We start from the raw sequence: 20,150 nt of genomic DNA on the forward strand, positions 1-20,150 counted from the left end.
GGAGCTGAAGAATGTCCATTTGACGTGTGCCATGTTCCTTGCAAGCTGTGACCGATCGGACTCTCACATCTCAGCTGATGCCGATGATGGCAACAAGGCGGATGCTGGTGACTGATGAGCCGCAGTCCCCCACGCACGCTGACAGGATGGGATGGCTCGAGCGTCGTTCATGCTCGTTCCGACTCGTTCATCCCGTTTTTGCAAGATCCCGCTGCAGGAACCGAGTAGCTTATCTACGAGCTTATTCTTTCCAATCACCCCAACAGGTTTACCTACGGTAGAAGCAATGTCAACTCAGACCCGAATTCATCACGAAAACCTCACTTTGAAGTGGCAAAACAGCCTTTACCCGCAACCGACCTTCTTCATCTCCCCAAGGTTCAACCATCTGCGCCCAGACTCTTAGTTGAAACCTATCTCCGTACCGAAAATATGGATTACGGCCCGACAACTCTCTGAGCGGAATGATACCCTCCTCGCGTCTCCATCTCGGCGAGACTCGATTTATCCAGTGGGGAAATCCAACTTCCAAGCCAAAAACTCATTCACATGACCCTCCATTTCAACGGCTCAGGACTTCCCTTCCCGACGGACCGTAGCCAAAAGTCGTCCGTTATAATATTCGCTTCCGAAATGGTAGGTGGGAAAATCTGGAGAAATCTCCACACTCTTCCCCATTCAATAACTTGACAAGGGTCCTGAAACCCATGAAATTTTAATCAATCACAGCGTGATATATCGTCGCGGTATTTCGGCCCGCCCTCCTCGGGTCGGTCGCACTAATCGACAAACATGGGTCAAGCCCGCGAAACTATTTGAAACTCGGTACTTGTGTCGTTATTGGTTGGGCTTGGCATTTCGAATTAGGAAAACGGAGGGAGCGGAGATATAGGGATCTTGATTGGTTGGCGGCTTATAACGCTGGAGTCGTGACATGAGTTTTCGGAGCAGTATGGTTGAGCTTCCGTGAGGACCTTCATGGCATTGATTTTTCGGGGTGAGGCCGAAAGTGGACGACCCCTATCCGTGGAGTGAAGGAGAGAGGAAGAATAGATATAAACTGAGTTCCGGCGGCTCTTGACGATGTTTCTCACGCTCTTTATCCCGTCATTCCTTGGAACACTCAAGCCTGATCACTGAAACTCATTCACTATGAAGTCTCTCTCTCTCATCCTCTCAGCCCTAGCCGTCCAGGTCGCCGTTGCTCAAACCCCCGACAAGGGCAAGGAGCAACACCCCAAGCTCGAGACCTACCGCTGCACCAAGGCCGCCGGCTGCAAGAAGCAAACCAACTACATCGTCGCCGACGCTGGTATTCACGGCATCCACCAAAAGAACGGTGCCGGCTGCGGTGACTGGGGCCAAAAGCCCAACGCCACCGCCTGTCCCGATGAAGCATCATGCGCCAAGAACTGTATCCTCAGTGGTATGGACTCGAATGCTTACAAGAACGCTGGCATCACTACTTCTGGCAACAAGCTTCGTCTTCAGCAGCTTATCAACAACCAGCTTGTCTCTCCTCGAGTTTATCTGCTTGAGGGAAACAAGAAGAAGTATGAGATGCTTCACCTTACTGGCACTGAGTTCTCTTTTGATGTTGAGATGGAGAAGCTTCCTTGTGGTATGAATGGTGCTTTGTACCTTTCTGAGATGCCTCAGGATGGTGGTAAGAGCACAAGCAAGAACAGCAAGGCTGGTGCCTACTATGGTGCTGGATACTGTGATGCTCAGTGCTACGTCACGCCCTTCATCAACGGAGTTGTAAGTTCTCTCCTCACGTAGACGATAGATTTACTGACCTTCTCAGGGCAACATCAAGGGACAAGGTGTCTGCTGTAACGAGCTCGACATCTGGGAAGCCAACTCCCGAGCCACTCACATCGCTCCTCACCCCTGTAACAAGCCCGGGGTCTACGGCTGCACGGGCGATGAGTGCAGCAGCTCCGGCATCTGCGACAAGGCCGGCTGCGGCTGGAACCACAACCGCATCAACGTGACGGACTTCTACGGCCGCGGCAAGAAGTACAAGGTCGACAGCACCCGCAAGTTCACCGTCACCTCCCAGTTCGTCGCCAACAAGCAGGGCGACCTCATCGAGCTGCACCGCCACTACATCCAGGACAACAAGGTCATCGAGTCCGCCGTCGTCAACATCTCCGGCCCCCCCAAGATCAACTTCATCAACGACAAGTACTGCGCTGCCACGGGTGCCAACGAGTACATGCGCCTCGGCGGCACCAAGCAGATGGGTGATGCCATGTCCCGCGGAATGGTTCTCGCTATGAGCGTCTGGTGGAGTGAGGGTGATTTCATGGCCTGGTTGGATCAGGGCGTTGCTGGCCCCTGTGACGCGACTGAGGGCGACCCCAAGAACATCGTCAAGGTGCAGCCCAACCCTGAAGTGACATTCAGCAACATCCGAATTGGAGAGATTGGATCTACTTCATCGGTCAAGGCTCCTGCTTATCCTGGCCCTCACCGCTTGTAAGAAGATCAAACAACACCGATGTTCAATATGGATCCTGAGTGTCCACTTGCTGGGAAGCTATTGGAGCACATATGCAAAACAGCTGTCCACTAGCATGACACGTGTGTCGGGGCGAAAAAAACTCTTTCTGGGATAGGAGAACATATTGGGTATTGATAACTGTATATAAACGATAGCCTTTTCAGAGTATATTATTTTCAACATATTTTATTTCATGAACATCACCAACACCAGATCTTGATATTCGTACCCGATATTAACCGTCCCGAGTGGCTTGCATTAGTGGAACTCTTCAGCATCATCCATGTACGTCATCTTCACGTGTGGCTGAGATCTCGCTGATCAAGAGCTAATCCAAGTCTTGGAAAAAACGTCATGGGTCTTCGTGCTTCCAACAATCATCATCAACTTCATCTCAGCCACTTAGAGCATCGCGTTCCAATGCCGCGCTCACTGTCTGCCGTCTCGTCCCTCGAGATCCGAGATCTTAACAGAGATCAGATCCGCTTTTATCATCCCGGCTATCTCAAACCGTTGAACCTTCTTTTTTGCCTCCCGCGGGTGGACTACAATACCACAGAGGGGACTTTTGGTGTGCACTATCTAACGGCTCTTACGGCGTGTCAGATTGTCGCGAATAATGCTTTTGAGAAGGGTTACTTAGCGAGGGATGAGAGAGGAAAGGATAGAGTATCCAGCGATGAAACGATACTGCTGCAACGAGACTACTGGTTCTTCGTCGAGGGCGATGGTAAAGACCAAATTTCACTCAATACCTGCGAAAACTCACTGACACTTCTTAGATCGATATGCGATTGTTCCAAGCTTCAGAGACTGGCAATTCCCGCACGACAGACTCCCTGAATGGTGGAGTGTCCCATCCTCCAGAACATCACTTTATGCAAAGCGATGTGCCATCACAAACACTAGCTATGCTTTCACATGGGCGCATCTGATACCCAGAGAAGAACAGAGTTGGTTCAGCAAAAATGGCATGGGTCTTTACGGCGGTGGATCACATACCATCGATGACCCGCACAATATTCTACCGCTCAAGGCGGATCTCTACGTTTGCTTTGACCAAAGCGTCTTTGCTCTGATTCCAAAGCAAAGTGGTCAAGCAAATGGAGTTGAAGCCAGCAGCCAATATGTTCTTCACGTGCTTGATGGTAGAGAAGCAGAGTTCACTGCCTTATATCAGAACAGACCAGTCGAGACTCTTGTCGAGGGAAGCCGAGAATACCTCTTCGCAAGATTTGCTTGGTCCATCTTCTCATTTCTAAAGCCCTTCCTCACATCCGGTGTCGGACGAAGAGTCGTTAGATTCCGACTCAGAGCTTCCGATGACGACACCGAAGAGGAGCACTTGATCTCAGAAATGCAGAATGTCTTCCTCGACTCTAGAAAACTTGAGTCGCTATATGGAGGGGGAAACAGACGGAAGATGGTATCGTTGGAGGACTCTTATGTGGATGTTGAGGATGAATGGGATGATGAGCATCCGGGACGGACTGAGATGGAAGGGTAGTGTGACTTTTTATGAATTATGTATTTGGTCAGCGTGAGGCGATTGCTAATGATTTGTTCTGATTTAGGAGAAGAAGGCGGTAGTCTTTGAGGACGGTATTTGTTTTAAATTGGCTATAATGAATTTGATGATTTATGATTTTGGTGCTGCATCCATGATGTTGCTTTGTTTAATCTGAATCTTGAACAAACCTTTTAACCAACACTCTTCCGTCTACTTCGAAGTCATCCGCCTCCTCCTCCACCCGCCAATCAGCTCTATTAACAACAGCCAGGATCTTGACCGTCGGCCCTTCTGGCTTCACCAAGCTGGTGAGAGCTCTGAGCAGTGCACGAGCTGCCTTGTGAGATCTTCTCCCTCCTGGCGAGGAGAGCGGTAGCTCACCACAGCACTTATCGACGCGGTCCACCATTATCCAGATATCCTTGCCCCCAGGAAGCATCCTAATCGCCCTCAAGGCCGCATTCTGCAACAGATTCTGTTTGTGCGATCCCTCTACCGGTGATAGCGTCTGATAACGGGCCAGTGTCGCGAGTAGTTCATCGAGTTGTGTTTTGTCTTGCAAAGCGTTACGGTACTGTAACAGGAGCTGGTATATGATCGAAGATATGACGTGGAATTGAGTCTCGTCGTTCTCATGATGCCCGAGCAGGTAATACACAGAGGTAGGTGAAGAATCGTGCTTGCACCCAGTGCCCTTGTCGATTAGGTTTAGTGCTATCAGGGATGCCCAGCAGTTGGTGGCACCGCTGATATAGTTCTCCCCTGATATTATAAAGAGACCAGAATCATGAGATTGAATCCATCCTTGGTATTCCGGGTCATCAAGAACTTGGCTCAGCTGCCACTCGCGTTCCTGATCACCATGCCAGGTCCTTGGCCAGAACTCCGCTATGACATCGCTCCGATGCTTTTCGAGCTGTTGGTTGTGATCTTCCGTTGAGAAAGCTTGGATCCCAAGTAAGCTTCCAATATGATGTAGAGTCTTGAGGTCATTCTCATTCTGTAGATCTATACTGGTTAGAAATTCGGTCAATAATCTTTTGCTGTTTGACCAACCTTGAATCCGTCTCCGAAGTTCTAAAATATTTTCTATGGGTCAATATCTTATTACCTAACATCCAGGGCCTTTTCTTACCGCTGCTGTCAATCTGTAGATCCTTAAGCTGGTCTTTTATTGCGTTGACATTCTTTCCAAGCAAATCCTCACAGCAAACCCTGACACGGACAACAGCCCTTTTCACATCCTCAGCTTTCAGAGATAGCATACTTTGGCTTGTGAGGGATTGAAAAACTCGGTCTGAAGAAAGCATCAATAATCAGTATCTATGTTCCATAAAAGAGGGATGTGGCATACAAAGGCTTCCTTGGGTGTAGAACTCCGTAGCCGCGACGCAGTAATCCATGAATGAGGCGTAAGCATCAACCACAGCCGATTGTAATAAATGATCTAACTCATGTTCATCGTTATAGATGTGTTGATACATATTCATAGCAGGTAGCCGATCGTGGATGTCTTTCAGCATTGGATGAAGCTCTTCTTCAATCCTGACCCTGTTTTTCGCAATCTGTGTGATGATCAGTACATATTGGCGACGATGACAGTTATGTTCAGGGGCATACAGCGAAGAGACAGCACAATGTTCCCACGGCCATGCCACCAAATGGTGCTCCCAAGTCTCTGACTATCTCCACCATAGGACTGAAGTCTCTCAGGACATCATAGGTTGTCGCTGCGAAGCCGTTGATAGCCCTGGCAACATGGGTAGCTCCATAATTGTCTTTAGCGTCAAATTCCAACTTAGCATTCGTGGCATTGCACCAAGCCTCATTGACCGTTTGTTCGCTAGTCACCTGCCAGACGGATAGCTGTTTGGGGTTGAGTCTTTGAGATTTGACCATCTTTTGTTGAAGCCTCTCTTGGCGTTCTTCCACATGTTTGAGCCTTTCTCTTTACCTGATTAGCTTCACTGAATTGAGGAAGAGCATGTAAAAGGCTGAGGTGTTACATTTCACGCTGGCTTAAATTTCTCCCACTTGTATCGTGACTTGTGTTTAGTGACATGGCTGAGGTAGAGCTTAGATGCCAACTCTATGAAGGAGATTCACTCCTTGCCTTGGTTGGTTGAATGAAAAGAAACGCTGATTTTCAGCTTTTCTTGCGTATATGGAAGAGAGTAAAGTCGGGGAGAATAGGTTCATACGCGTCTAGACTAGTCGATCACCCAGCTACTATGGAATTTCTTGTCTCCTCAACAGTACATCTGAAGAAGGTGAGATTAATCAGAAATAAGCAAACGTGCGTTTCTTCGCTAGAAATTGCCAAACAAGGAAGTGATAGACGAACCAGTACCTGCAGAATGCCTATTTCCTCGAACATTTCTAGTCCTGATACGAAATGGTGCGAATACAACCCCAACACGTACTGGGTATCACAGATCTGGTTTGTACTTCTGGCTCCAGTGCTCCAACGCCTTGATATGCCTGGGGTCGATCTCTGGATCTAACTAACCATAGTGATAAGAGCATTCGGCCACCGAGATCGGGAGATATTCGCGGTTGGCTAGATTAATAACCAGTGGGTCTTCTCGTTGTGATATCAAGTGCCACTTGCACAACGTTTAGAAACATGAGTGTAGCCAAATAGTGCGGTGACTCTCACAACTAACGTTGTTATCCGAGCCAAGCGTTAAGCCAGGATTACTGATGCGCTGGTGACTTGATGAAACCGGGGTGGAGCTTCGTAAATCAGATCTTTTGTCAAGTTCTACTACTCGGCCATGTTCTGCTGCGTAACGCATGTTGTGTCTGGGGCTGACCAATGTTTTACAAGGCGACACGGCAAAATCAAGTCATACGAAGCTAAGAATACCCCGCACCCATTCTCCCAATGAAAGCGATTGGGGTGGAATGTTTCGGGGCCCTGATATACAGTGATGGAAATATATCGTCTGGTGCCCGGTATTCGGCGAAGTGGTAACAGCCACTGATAACATTTGCTTTGGCAGAGCTTATCCAAAGTTGCATTCGCGATGCCACCTTACCCAGTCCAGACCGAGCCAGTGAGTAACTCCTTGCCTCGAGACATTAGCCTACATCACTTACAACGTTACAAAGACACTTCTGAGCAGAATCTCAGCTGTTGAGGAGAAGCTGGCGGAATTGGAGACACGGCTTAGTCCTCCTTCAACTAAACCAGATGTGAACGTCAGGCATGAAGTGAAAGATGTTTCGGAGAACCGCGATGGAAACGGCGAGGTATGTGCGAAATACATATGAACTTTCAAATCTTTCACTCGATGATCCCTGATACGTGAATAGGAAGAGGAAAAGGCCACATCAAGGGTCAAAATTGTAATCATCAAAACGAATCCAGAAACAGGAGAATCCATGGAAGTGGACAGGGCACCTAAAGCGATTCAGTCCAAGGAGCCAGAAGAAAGCAATCATGCATTCATCCTCCGCAAGCTAGTCTATGACGCCAAAGACTCAGCCCAAAACGATTCCGAAATCATTATGACAGATACGAATTTGTGGGAGTTGTTGAAGAAGAAGCTTGGCCATATTCCTTACCATGTGTTTCGAGGATCTCCTGTCACGCTCTTCTCTCCATTTCAGGCGATTGTCTTCCAGTTTCATGAACTGATCAAGGAAAGTCAAGAGGCACGAGAAGGGGAGGCCGACGAGAGAACATGGAAAGATCTTAAACTCCTTTTGGATACAATTTCCAGTGGTTCCTCAGGTGATGAAAGGCTTGACAAGTACTTCAAGATCCGACCAAGCTACAGAAGCCGGGAACCGGAGACTATTCAGTTTGAAGATCTCTGGACCACATTCCCCTCTGGTACCCTGGTGTATGGGGAGGCTTTCCAAAACCAGCCTCAGGTGTTCATTGTCATGGCCAACTCTCGACCTTGGCCATGGCAAAGAGATGACGATAGTCTAAATAGTAATCGTTTGGCACCTTGGTATCTTCATGCATGGTCGTACGATTGGAGAGACGGAACCTTTTGTCGATGCCTTTTCTTACTCAAGTTCCATCCTTTCGATGGGCACCTCCCATTGACCTCCTTACACTTCTACCCGTTCAACCTGCACCCGGATTACCACAATGTACGACAAGATCTTATCCGGCGAGGAAAACAGTTCCGCAAGATCTGTGAGGCTAAACAGAGTTCTCGCCTCTACGAGTACAAAGGGAAAGCGATATTCGAAAGAGCGGGTCTTTCTTCTATTGGGAACGATGACGAGGTAGTAACTATAACATACTCCCTGCATTTAGTGACTGACATCTTCATTATGAGCAGAGTGCTAGCGAAGTAGACAGCCTTCGACTTCATCTCGGACGATCAAGGCAAGACACAAGGTACATGGTGAGCTCGACTGAGACCTCTCAATTATGTGAAGTGAGTTTTCCTTTGTAACTCTGGCCTTACGTCGTCTGGTGTCTCTAATTGCCAGAAGGTTGCGAGCAGAGTTATGGTAGACTTTGAGTCTTACTTTCAATACGCTGAATCAGAAGCACGGAATGGTACCCTCATACCATCAGGTGGTATAGAGTGCCTCTGCTCTGACTGCCAACTGAACACTGGACTCCGTGCCCGGTCCCGAAGCCATTTCGATGACACTGAATTTATCAGTAGAAAAGAATGGGATGACGAGCAATACTTGATATGCTCGCCTCGCGTTCTTGGGTACATATTGAAAGAAAAGCAATGAGCTCAGCTTCTGGTTTCTAATCTGAAGTATATTCCTCAACAGGACAGAGAAGACCTCCTGGGGCGCCTCAAGTTAGCTGATGATGAGGCTCCCAAAACTAGAAAAGGTCAGTTGATATACAGATCATACAAACCTCAAAGGCTGATGTCTTCCCTCCAAGGTAATGGTGGCACTAAGAAACTTCTACTGGACCTCGTTACGAGTCACACATCAGCAAAGACTCAAAGGGATGATGAGGATGAACAGGGCCTTGACGTTGACGATATCATTCCCGATAAAGGGAAAGGGCTAATAATTCTCCTCTACGGTAAGTCTGAGCCGCCAACGGGAAATGTGAATTTTAAGTTCTTAACATCAGGCAGGTCCCCCAGGAGTTGGAAAGACATCAACGGCTGAAACCGTCGCAATGGTCACTGGCAAAGCATTGTTTTCAGTAAGCTTATCTGATGTAGGCACCCAAGCAAAGCATGTTGAGTCGAACCTTGGGAGAATCTTTGCTCTGGCCACCAAATGGCAAGCCATTCTGCTCCTGTACGTATCTCTAAATTATAGAAGCTGAAGCTTGGCAGTTCTTTGAGCTAATGCAGAATCAGCGACGAGGCGGATGTATTCCTGGAGAGCCGCGGGCGAGGCAACAAGGTTCTGTCTACAGACAAGAACGCCCTGGTATCAGGTTGGTGATTATAGGCAGACCATCCCAAGCGCGTCGCTGACCATGCCTTTGATACCAGTTTTTCTCCGTGTCCTCGAATACTACCAAGGAATCATGTTCTTGACCACAAACCAGATCGCTGAATTTGATGTCGCGATCCCTTCACGCATCCATCTCGCAATTAGATACGAAAGTTTGCAAACATCACAGATGGAAGCTATCTTCGATAGCTTTCTCAGGGATCTGGATGAACGGAACCTCATCGAGGACTACTCCGACATCAAGGATTGGCTAGATGATAGTGTGTATAAGGAAAAGCTTGATGGTCGCCAGATTCGCAACATGGTTACTACGGCTCTAGGTCTCGCTCGTGCAGAGTCTCGTTCTGGTGGAGGGCAAAAGCTGAACAAGAGGCATCTGAAAAGGGCTTTTGGGAACATCAGTGATTTCAAGAGGGACTTCAATACGCAGATGCAACGGTACATCGACGGGCAGGAGAAGATGATCAAGTAATATGGACGGCTGCTACATATTGTTCTACAATTCGAGTCCTGTCACTAGTAACTCACGCAAGAGAACTGTGAGCTTTTATCCAATATTTTAACTATGACGGAACCTTTTGCTTGATTAGTATCAATGTCTAACACGACGAGTTATTCAATGAAAGTCAAAAGATGACACGTGGATTGTGTCCATAAAGGAATCAGCATCTGCTGCACATCCGACAGGATCGTTTCCTAGGTTCAGTATCAATTCTTCTGTGTCTCCCCTCTAAGTCCTCTCCGCTGATTTAAGCTCTCAGCCCCCGTTGTCTTCAGCACATCTTGTTCTCATTGTTGTCTCCACGACTAAGCCCGAGGTGTAGACCACCACTCATTGCGTGAGACAACATCTCATCATCCCCATTCTCGTTGCCGCTTTCGAGGTCTCCATAATCAGTGAAGAATCCCTGGCCGGTTATTATGACCTCTTGTATGAGCTGTTCCCATGAGAATTGCTTGCCTGGTCTAGGGTCCCTCAGCCATGGCCATTTGTCGACGAGAAGGTCCAGGATCTCGACTAAAACGCAGAATGGCTGCACAGTTTGATCAGCTCAATCACCATAAAGAGTGATACTGAGACCAGGTACTCAGTCTTTTAAGTCGTTACTTACTTCGGTATGGAGTGGTTCATCGGTTTCGATTGGTTGCGGCAAGTCAAATTCGCTAATGGTCAGTAGCTCAGGAACGGGCACGGGAGTTATCGCTTGTGCTTCATCCCGGAACTGGCCATTTTGAAGTAACTCGTAGACATTTCGGTAGATAATGTCAGATAGATCGCCCACGCCATCATGCAACGCCGCGATAAAGACTTCGACATCTTCCTGCACTTGAGTTTGTGGATAGTGGGCATTGATCTGCATTCTGATGTCAAATATCGGTTTGAGTACAACAGACAACGTTTGGCGCAGTTTGACGCCGCAACGATAGCAATCTCCAAGGTTTACTGTGTTGTCACTTTTGAGGCCGTGAGTGTCCAGCCACTGAATCTTCTGGTCAATGTAATAGGTTGACCATTCTGCCGGTGGATCTGCGACAGGAAATGTTGGTTTTGGGTTTGGTCCTCGAGATGGGACCGTCGTTTGAGTGGGAATAGTAGAGTGAACGGCGCCGTTAAGCTCAGTGGGAATCTGCTCGGCCATTATTTCTGGCGATTGAAGGCAGCAATAGAGAGATAAGAAGGGAGTGGTTGACAAGTGATGAGGTTATGGAGTAGTTTTGCTCTGCAAGACAACCAACCGCCTGGAGACAGCCTGTAGATCAGGAAGATAACGATGGGGAGGTATTTATCTTTATTAAGGACACAAGTGAGTTTGACTCAGTTTAACTTCTGGAATCTATTTGAATCGTCGATTTCCACCGATTGCTGGATGTCGGTGAACCGTCTATTCACTCTTTGCCTATTATCAAGAGCGGGGTAGGACTGTTCTGTCTCAGAACCCCCGCTTCACTGAACCATTCATGCACAATGTGGCTTTTCGAACTGAGCTGATTGAAAAGCAATTTCGATGTCTACTGCAGCCCTGATTTGCTATTGACCTGAAGTGGCGCATATCCTCAATAAGGACCGGAGCTTCTCGTCCTAGCCTATCAATATCGCTTATTATGTCTCATAAATAATATGCAAGAGCAATTTTTATTATCTGTCTCATCCTGCAATAACTAATAACGTTAAAGTAGCATGATAATCGACTGGAAGCACAAGTTGCTGATACACGAAAAAGGACTTATCCCATTGGTAAAGATATCATAATCCCCCCAGTCTTTAGAGTTTCGCGTGACAGCTATTCCCGGGCTTCTAGTTGGACGACCTGCATATTCTGTACCGAGCTGCCTCATTAGATCAATTGTGCAAGGGATATTTCTTCACCTCGGCGTTAGAAGTGGTGACGCGTTCCCGTATCGACGCGGGGAAACCTCCGATAGGCTTCAGCTGCATAAACCGTTGTACTAAGTGCATAAATTGCTCAATCAAGGGTCTTCGAGAGGGGCCTCATGAATATATGATCCACAGACCCCTCATTTATCATTCATACAAGAGCTTCGACGTTTTTCTCTTTGTTCGCTTGAACGCCCAACATTAACGAAATTACTTACTATGGCTGATGATTCTCCGCAAGACCCTGCCGCGACGGCTGCCACTCAGCCAGAGGGCCACTTGGAAGTTGACGTGAGTCGTTGATGCTTCGATGATGCCATTTTGGTTGCTAACCAGCTTTTTAGGACAACTTGGATGCCAACGATTCGCTTTATCATTCGACGTTAGTCACCTGCTCTTGATTATTTGTTTCTGGCTTAATAACGCGGGTGGCAGAATCGGAGGTTCAAGCTTTTTATCGTCCGTGAATGCAAGCATATACAATTATAGGTAAGATATACGCGTGAGAATGATTGTCAACAACCATGACTGACCGGTGTCTCATAGATACGAAGTGAGTTACACTCAATCGGCCGCGATGCATATTAACAACAGACAGAATGGACGTCGATATCATGCATTCCGAGAAGGCACTTATCCCGTGGTATGTATCAGAGCACCACTTCTTGACGCCTTTACTCAATCATATCTTAGCCCAACGACGAAGATGAGCAAGATCGTATGGACCTCGTTCATCACGTATACAGTATCCTTCTCGACGGAAAGCTCCACCTTGCCCCAATTGACGACAATCTTCAACGCGTACTCGACCTCGGCACAGGGACTGGTATCTGGGCGATAGATTTCGCAGAGTGAGTGGAAATGAGAACAAGAGCCGCAGGGTATTAGCCCTCTGACCTACTTGGCGATAGTGAGCATCCCTCGGCAGAGGTTATTGGAAACGATCTCAGTCCCATCCAACCAGAATGGTAAGAAAAAAACCTGCCATGCTGCGTATTATTATGCTAAAAACTTAGGAACCCACCAAACTGCACCTTTGAAGTAGATGACTACGAGGACGAGTGGCTATACCGCACACCATTCGACTTCATCCACGCTCGCGAGTTGGAAGCATGTGTAGGGGACGAGGACCTCATGCTCCAGCGAGCTTTCCGTCATATACGTTCAAACGGCTACGTCGAACTACAGGGCGTAGACGCGCGCTTTGAGTCCGATGATGGAACACTCGATAAGGCGCCTAATGCTAAATCGTGGATGAAGCACCTCATCGAAGCTTGTGCCAAGTTTGGCAAGCCTGTCGACTGTGCGGATAAATGGAAGGATAGGTTGATCAAGGCAGGGTTCGTGGATGTTCAGCAGGAAGTCCAAAAGGTATGTAATTTCTCAGTTGTGCTTTGTCCTGTTTTACTGATTATTGAACATAGTTGCCTATCGGACCTTGGCCGAAGGACCCGAAGCTCAAGGAACTAGGTCGTTATCAGGCTATCCAAGAGTCAAAGGTCATCGACTCCTACACGCCCAAACTGTTTGAGTACGCGCTTGGTTGGAGTGCAGAGGAGATTCAGGTGTTGATGGCAAAGGTTAAGAATGAGCTACGAGACCCGTCTATTCACCTGTATCTCCCTGTCTATTTTGTTTGGGGTAGGAAGCCTTAGTTGAGCCAGTGGCAGGAGAAGTTGTGGGCTACAGCCAAGGTAGAAAGAATGGGCTGTTCCATATGGCTGTCGTGATCAGTTCCTTATATAACTAAATGTTGAGCAAGAGAGAGCATTTCGAAGGTGACTAAAATATAACCAGCATCTACTACATTTTGGACAAGTTTTCATTACAGGTCAAGATCGTGGCTTTTACTGGTAACGCATAAATCACCCCTGTCTTTACCAGCCACAAGAATTGTCGCTAATAAACAAGGACCTCAACCTATAAGGAGTAAAAATGTCCAATTTGACTATTTACCAGTTGTATTTATAATAACCATGTAGACTGGTTTTGTTTACTCTGAGCTTGAAACAACTCTCACTCCACGGCTTCTGCAATGCATTGCGCACCAGGTATACGCTTAATAACGTGTTATACAATGACGAGTAAGCCACACACGCTGCCCAACACAACCAACACGACCAACAACCAACAAAGTGAGACTCGTCCAAACTCGGATAAATACTCGGGGCGCTTCGGCAGTTGCTCCAACCCCGCGTAGAATCTTAGGACACCAGAACCCCAAGCTTGTGACTCTATCACATATTTCAATAGCCGCCTCCTCCGCCCTCAATCGTGACGCAAAAATATGGCACCTTCGGGTTGTACGATGAATGAAACATACCTTCCAGTTGCCATTCAGTATCTTGGCAAAACACTTTGAGTGGGTTGACAAAATTATCCTGTGAGCCTTGAACACTTGACCTTCGCCGGTAACAGTGATGTCGGACAGGGTATCAGTATTGTAATACCTGGGCTAGTATCAGCAGATGTTCTTATTGCAGTAGCTAGTCTTCGTCTTACTCTTTTAAATAGGAGAGAAAGCTCTCTACTCCTTGAGGCGCCATTGCGGGAGGAAGCGGGGTGTTTGCGTCGACGCTTGACGGAGACAGTTGTTTCAGCTTTGACACTGGCGAGGTTCTTCTTTCTCAAGCCCAAAAGATTTTGTAAGCGATGTGGTCGCTCAGAAGAAGAAGATACGTTGTTATATAGGAAAGATGGGGAGAGCCCTGAGACGTATTCCTCGCAGCTTGTATGTGACTACCCGATCTGCTACCCGAGTGGTTGGCCTCCCGCATAGCAAACTGACGCCCTCTTTGAAGGGCGCGATAAAGACTTCGCCTCCATAGCCTTGTCAGTCATAGAAATCCCCGAATTTGTTTCACCATGGGAAAACACATTCCTCACCGCTGTATGGATTGGTTCTATGCACTAATATCTCGCTTTGGAAAACTGCTTAGTGCGTACACAGGACAATCTATTTCGTAGATCGCTGGTTTTGATTACTCACCTCACTTTCAAGGCATGATCATTTGTTTGTACTGTAACTACAGGGACGCTCTATCAGTTAGCCTGAGCGTAAGCCAGTATCTTCTCCTTGTCGCGAACAAGACTACTTGTGGATCAGACCTAACAGAAGCCCCACGCGTGCAGCAACACGTCGATATTCGCTTCTTGTTTGTCTCATCCTCAACGAGACATCAAAAGCAACGCAGTGATTTGAGTTGCCAAGTCATAAGTTCTGTTTGCTGATTTAAGCTCTCAGTCACAACTACAAGTCTCGGCTGCAAGTAACACATCTGATTTGAGTTGCAATCAGGTAACATGGAGGAGCAAATAAAATGAGAGCCGAGTTAGCCTTTTCTTGCTTTCTATTGCTTCAAACACCGACTTCTGTTAGTAGTAACCAAAAGCCGCATTGTGGCAACTAACAACAGCTCAAACCAGTGCTCTGACGCGCAGTGATATGACGTACTTTGAATAGTTTTTCATGGATTGCCTGTAACATAAACACAGATCTGCAGGGGAATAATGTGTCGCCCCGTGGATGGGCCCACGAAACTACCAGTAAATCCTATCACCTGCATTGGTCCAAGTACCTCTGTACTCAATTTATCCCGCTAGCATTTGACAGGGCCAAGCGGTAGATAAAGTTCAAGGATAAACGGCTGACGTCGAGTTCTGCGCCAGTTAAAACGAGCGGATCTCGGTCCGGAACCTGTGAGCGAGCGCGTGGAACCCGGGGTTTCATGGCGTCACAAGGTGACATGGCTTGGTCAGTTGATGACTCCGTTCAAGATTCACAGGGTCCAGCGAGTTCTAGAACGATGGCTTCAGCAGACACAATTGAACTGCCGTAAGGTGGATTATTTGACCCCTTGCTTGTGACAAAAGTACGAGAAATCGTTTGTAGATTCTATAATATCCCATGTCCTGGTGATAACATACAATTTTTGATTGGTCTTGTTGACGATCCACCCGCTTAACCACCACCTGTAACACCAAAAGCGCCGTGGCCCCGAGTGTCAACCTTCTCGAGACTTGCAACGGTGGTAGAATGATCAAAGCAAACAAGAAAACAACCCTAGAGAAAACACCTTTAAGCCTTAGGAAGGCAGGGAACAAAGAGCAAAAAGAACTAAAAGAAGGAAGACTAAAATAAGCAGGAGAAGAAAACAATTCGTGATCCACATCCAAGGTCTCCCACAAAGGCAACATTCTGCACAACAGGGATTGCTTCTCACTTTATCGTGTTCGGTGTTGTGTTCGGTAGAGTCCAAGAACAATTGCTTGGAATGGAAACTTGTAGTAGGAGTGAAGGGTCAAGAGAACCAGAATGGAGAAGATCTACTATTCTGTTCATGGTGTATTGGGATAGCCACTGTGAGTAATTCTTTCGGGCTGTGTCGTCTCCGTGTGCAGGGGAAGATGGATGTTGTTTAACAAAGGGTATGCTGAGCGGGGCATCTGCAAAGAGAGCTCCGCGAGTATTAGAGATGGTATTTGTGGTCATCGTGCTGTTTAATAAATTCTGCATCTACTTCTGTGAGATTCTTAGGCCGAGCTGCATCGTATTGAAAAGAAATCGATGAATGACCCGGGCTAATATACAGGCCGTGTTGAAAACCATCAGACAATTCACTCACGTTTTAACAGGGGGATTTAGCAGCACCAGGTCTCAAGTTTGCGGTGTAGACCCTGCCTGCAGCACTAGCGCACACCACCAAGTCTAGGTATCGTGTCAGGCGTACGTCACAGGCACGCTAGGCACGGCAGGGTTTAACCACCATGAAAATCAGGGTCCTTGGATCCCCGTTGAAAAGTCAGATCAGCGTTCTGTAGGTATTGCTCTTCATCCCAACAATCGAAAAATATTCATTTTCTGAAATCAATAATTTCAGATATTCTCTACCAAAGTCTTTTATTATGGACGATCCAGCATATACATGGCCTGCCGGGAAGTTTGGTCTGAAGAGGGAAGATCTATCTAACAAGCTTCACGACCAGTACAACACTTATCTCGCGCCGATCCAAAGTCCCGAGGCCTTTTACCACGACATCTCCGAAATTGCCCATACCGCACACTCTGCTGCAGAGTTCCATCATCTAGCCCACGGTCGAAGACAACAGCGACTCGATGAATTGAACGACGCCCTCGAGTCTGCAAGTTTCGAGATTATTGGCTATCCGAGACTTATCGAGACACCTCAGTGGGAGCATGCCGTACAGCTCTTTCGCACCAACTCCCTCGACTCACTCCTTCAATACTTCGCCTCGTATCTCCCCCAAGAACACCGCTGGCACCCGTTACATCAAGACTCTGCCCTGTCAGGCGCTGATGACAGTGGAGGATTAAGCAAAAGGCATACCTCTGGTACTACTGGGAAATTAAGTCAAGTAAGTACTGGGGCCTGTATTCTTGATGGTATCACGCTTGGAGCAGCTGAGCACAAACGAGAGGAGATGCACAACAACAACAATGCACACCGCAGGGCGAGGCCCAGTACAAAGACATGGTCTGGCGAAGTTAGCCCAGAACACACCCACTCAACAGCACAGAGAAGAGCCTCGTTCGATCGTCATGCCGAACCAAGGCGACAATTTCTCAATTTCACTCCCCAGAACCCGTCACACTCGGTTGTTCTCAAACTTCAGCCTGCAGCTGGGCACGACATTATAAGTAAAATCGGCTTAAAGAGGAAACGAGCTTAACTAGAAAAGGTCCTTGATGACAACATTGAACTTAAGACAAATCATGCAATGAAATTATTCCTCTATTGGTATTTAGTGATATTTCTATCCGTGATCCCAGTGCGGCATGTCAATTCGGACTAAAGTAATGAGCAATCTTTCGTCTCACCAACATGTAGGCTTGGATCCAAAGTTACCAATCCTGAAAATTCACACGGTGTGTCGATCTTTATCGCGACTCAATTCACATGCTGTGTTGAGCACATGTGTAAATTTACCTCGGCGTGAAGACGTAAACAAGTTAGTTTTCGGCAGAATTTGTCCCAACAAACTCGATTAGTGGAACTCAACAAAATCGAATAGTCAAAGCAGACTGGGATCCTCATATAGCTTATATACTTATCGCCAGCAGCGTTGTTCATCTATCGAAAGCTATATCCAGAAGCAACTGGCCCTTTACGGAATTGCACAACAAACACTGCCTGAATGTAATGGCGGAAACATCACTATGGGATTACATATTTATGCGCACGTCCATCTTTGTCTTGCACCTCATCGCGCCCCTGAGTATCGTGGTCTCTCTCATCTTATCCCTAGTCCCCCTCCCATTTCAGATTCCGAGGTTTCTCAAGGCATGGTTGATTCTTGAGGCCCTATTCTATATCTTCGTATACCTTCCACTTAACAAGCACCTTCAAAAACCCGCAAACCATCCTACTGCACCCTGTCGAGCTGATCGTCAAAGGCTATTCCAACAATGTCATGACAATATTCCAGACGCAGGCCAGTATCTAAGGAGGTGGTTTCGCGATGCACCAGAGCATGAGATAAAGCGTGAGAACGTTAAGGAATTCTTCCGATGGGGCTTTTTGAACTTGGAAGATTCTGGTTCTACGTATGATGACGAGCTAGAGGAGTATATCGAACAACTGGAGGAGCTGCTTGAAAGAAAGTTGGAGCCTGGGAGGGGGGATGCTAAATGCCTGCGCATGACTCTTGCCAAGGTTGAGATGCTTCATCGAAGTTTAAAATGGTACCTAGTGAGTCTCTATAAAAGCAATGGCGTTCACTTGCACGCAACAGATGACTAACTTTAAGTCTCTACTATCTAGTGTATCTTTGTTGTCGACACGATAGCATCAGCTTACTTGCTGTACCATTCCTTCATCTTTCACCGAGCATCGATGTCCCAGTTCTTTACTACTTTTCCACTTCGGCCTCTAAGTCTACTTATGCCCCATAGGTCTCCCGCCAAGAGGCTTACCTACTGGCATCGGCCACATACGTCCAAAACAAAGCTACCCATTCTCTTCATCCATGGCATCGGCGTGGGACTTTATCCCTATGTGAACTTTCTGGCTGAACTCAATACGGCCGGTAGTGCAGATGGAGATGTTGGCATTATTGCTGTCGAGGTTCTATCAGTAAGCTCTCGCATCACAGGCCCGGCTATGTTGAAAGAGGAAATGTGCGAGGAAATCCATCGCATATTGTCTTCGCACGGATGGGAAAACTGCGTCTTGGTCTCTCACTCGTAAGTGCCATGATGCGACTTGAACTCAAATTGTTAATATTCCTGATGTGAAGGTACGGAAGCGTTGTGGCCGCTCAGCTTCTTCGAGACCCCAAGATCTCCGCCAGTATCGGCCCCGTTGTGTTCATTGATCCGGTATACTTCCTTTTACATCTGCCTGATGTAGCATATAACTTTGTGAGTGTGTTGGAAATCTACGTTGCTGGTCAACCTAACCAAACCTCCTTCTCCAGATATGTCGACGGCCAAGTGAGACAAAGGAACACTTACTGTCCTACTTTGGCTCGAAAGACATAGGTATTGCTCATACGCTATTTAGGCGCTTCTTCTGGGCCGACAATTTACTCTGGAAGGAAGACCTACAGGATCGACCTACGGCCGTGGTTTTGGCCAGTAGAGACAGTATCATCGATGCGAAATCGATTCGGGCTTATCTTGTTGGTTCAAAAGATTGGACACAAAGTCCAAACAAAGAGTCAGAAGAAGTTGAAAGGGATAGTAATTTTGACGTGATCTGGTTCGAGAACTTGGATCATGGTCAGGCCTTTGATTACAAAACGACAAGGCTGCGTCTCGTTGAGACTGTTCGAGGATTGTGCAACGAGGCTATAGGCCCTGAAAAGGCGATGGAGGCCGGAAAAAAGCGCCTGAACGGTCTATTGTAAAGCGATTCGCTTTAAGGATGTCTATGAGTTGAAAGAGTCTTGGCTAATTTCTGCATCTTACATCACCAGCGATTACCGCTCGTATAGATAGCATTATTGAGCTGTTTGTTTTCGTGTTTGCACCAACCTACCTTTGCTTGTTCAGTACCTATTCTGTCCCCCAAGTTTAACGTTTGTTTTGTCCACCCATGGGCACTGCATGCAAAGTTCCATGCTTGCTGATGCGTTGATGCCTTACGGATTGATTGGATCGGGGACTCGGACTCCCGCAGCTGATGTTGATCCGCGGGTCGATGTGATTGGTAGATCGCCTTTGTCATAGCGGGTATCCTGCCACAGTGAATCAGCGCCACTTCCTTCCTCTGTCCAACGTTCTTGGCTTGTTTACCTCAAATTGCTTCGGACAAGATTCACTTTCTTCATCTCATTTCATATTCTCTACTCACTCCTACATTTACTTCGACTTCTGTGTCCTC

General features: G+C 47.3%; 6 protein-coding genes across 6 annotated transcripts; 4 read left to right on the forward strand and 2 right to left on the reverse strand.

Annotated features, from left to right (window-relative positions):
• Window positions 1–1,152: 1,152 nt before the first annotated feature.
• On the forward strand, window positions 1,153–4,016 carry FTJAE_8363 (endoglucanase type C; the record flags this gene model as incomplete). Its single annotated transcript, XM_037355171.1, has 6 exons — window positions 1,153–1,761; window positions 1,808–2,484; window positions 2,665–2,674; window positions 2,723–2,794; window positions 3,116–3,239; window positions 3,292–4,016. The coding sequence occupies 6 exons, from the start codon at window positions 1,153–1,155 to the stop codon at window positions 4,014–4,016; spliced, it is 2,217 nt and encodes a 738-aa protein (XP_037204579.1).
• Window positions 4,017–4,185: 169 nt separating this feature from the next.
• On the reverse strand, window positions 4,186–5,918 carry FTJAE_8364 (uncharacterized protein; the record flags this gene model as incomplete). Its single annotated transcript, XM_037355172.1, has 4 exons — window positions 4,186–5,027; window positions 5,155–5,316; window positions 5,374–5,584; window positions 5,640–5,918. The coding sequence occupies 4 exons, from the start codon at window positions 5,916–5,918 to the stop codon at window positions 4,186–4,188; spliced, it is 1,494 nt and encodes a 497-aa protein (XP_037204580.1).
• A 1,130-nt stretch (window positions 5,919–7,048) lies between these two features.
• Window positions 7,049–9,900, forward strand: FTJAE_8365 (AAA family; the record flags this gene model as incomplete). The annotated part of the gene is made up of 8 exons (XM_037355173.1): window positions 7,049–7,078; window positions 7,134–7,274; window positions 7,338–8,270; window positions 8,778–8,841; window positions 8,896–9,042; window positions 9,098–9,266; window positions 9,323–9,408; window positions 9,467–9,900. 8 exons carry the CDS (start codon window positions 7,049–7,051, stop codon window positions 9,898–9,900), a joined length of 2,004 nt encoding a protein of 667 aa, XP_037204581.1.
• Window positions 9,901–10,201: 301 nt separating this feature from the next.
• On the reverse strand, window positions 10,202–11,068 carry FTJAE_8366 (uncharacterized protein; the record flags this gene model as incomplete). Its single annotated transcript, XM_037355174.1, has 2 exons — window positions 10,202–10,462; window positions 10,541–11,068. The coding sequence occupies 2 exons, from the start codon at window positions 11,066–11,068 to the stop codon at window positions 10,202–10,204; spliced, it is 789 nt and encodes a 262-aa protein (XP_037204582.1).
• A 956-nt stretch (window positions 11,069–12,024) lies between these two features.
• FTJAE_8367 (mRNA 3 end-processing YTH1) lies at window positions 12,025–13,460 on the forward strand (the record flags this gene model as incomplete). The annotated part of the gene is made up of 7 exons (XM_037355175.1): window positions 12,025–12,096; window positions 12,150–12,187; window positions 12,400–12,448; window positions 12,499–12,656; window positions 12,717–12,773; window positions 12,822–13,176; window positions 13,230–13,460. The coding sequence occupies 7 exons, from the start codon at window positions 12,025–12,027 to the stop codon at window positions 13,458–13,460; spliced, it is 960 nt and encodes a 319-aa protein (XP_037204583.1).
• A 3,250-nt stretch (window positions 13,461–16,710) lies between these two features.
• On the forward strand, window positions 16,711–19,674 carry FTJAE_8368 (ribose-phosphate pyrophosphokinase; the record flags this gene model as incomplete). Its single annotated transcript, XM_037355176.1, has 5 exons — window positions 16,711–17,464; window positions 17,839–18,508; window positions 18,719–19,009; window positions 19,063–19,186; window positions 19,243–19,674. 5 exons carry the CDS (start codon window positions 16,711–16,713, stop codon window positions 19,672–19,674), a joined length of 2,271 nt encoding a protein of 756 aa, XP_037204584.1.
• Between the last annotated feature and the right edge of the window lie 476 nt (window positions 19,675–20,150).

The sequence above is a fragment of the Fusarium tjaetaba genome (genome assembly GCF_013396195.1).
Source record: "Fusarium tjaetaba strain NRRL 66243 chromosome Unknown NRRL66243_c0000179, whole genome shotgun sequence".
In the NCBI taxonomy this organism is placed as follows: domain Eukaryota; kingdom Fungi; phylum Ascomycota; class Sordariomycetes; order Hypocreales; family Nectriaceae; genus Fusarium; species Fusarium tjaetaba.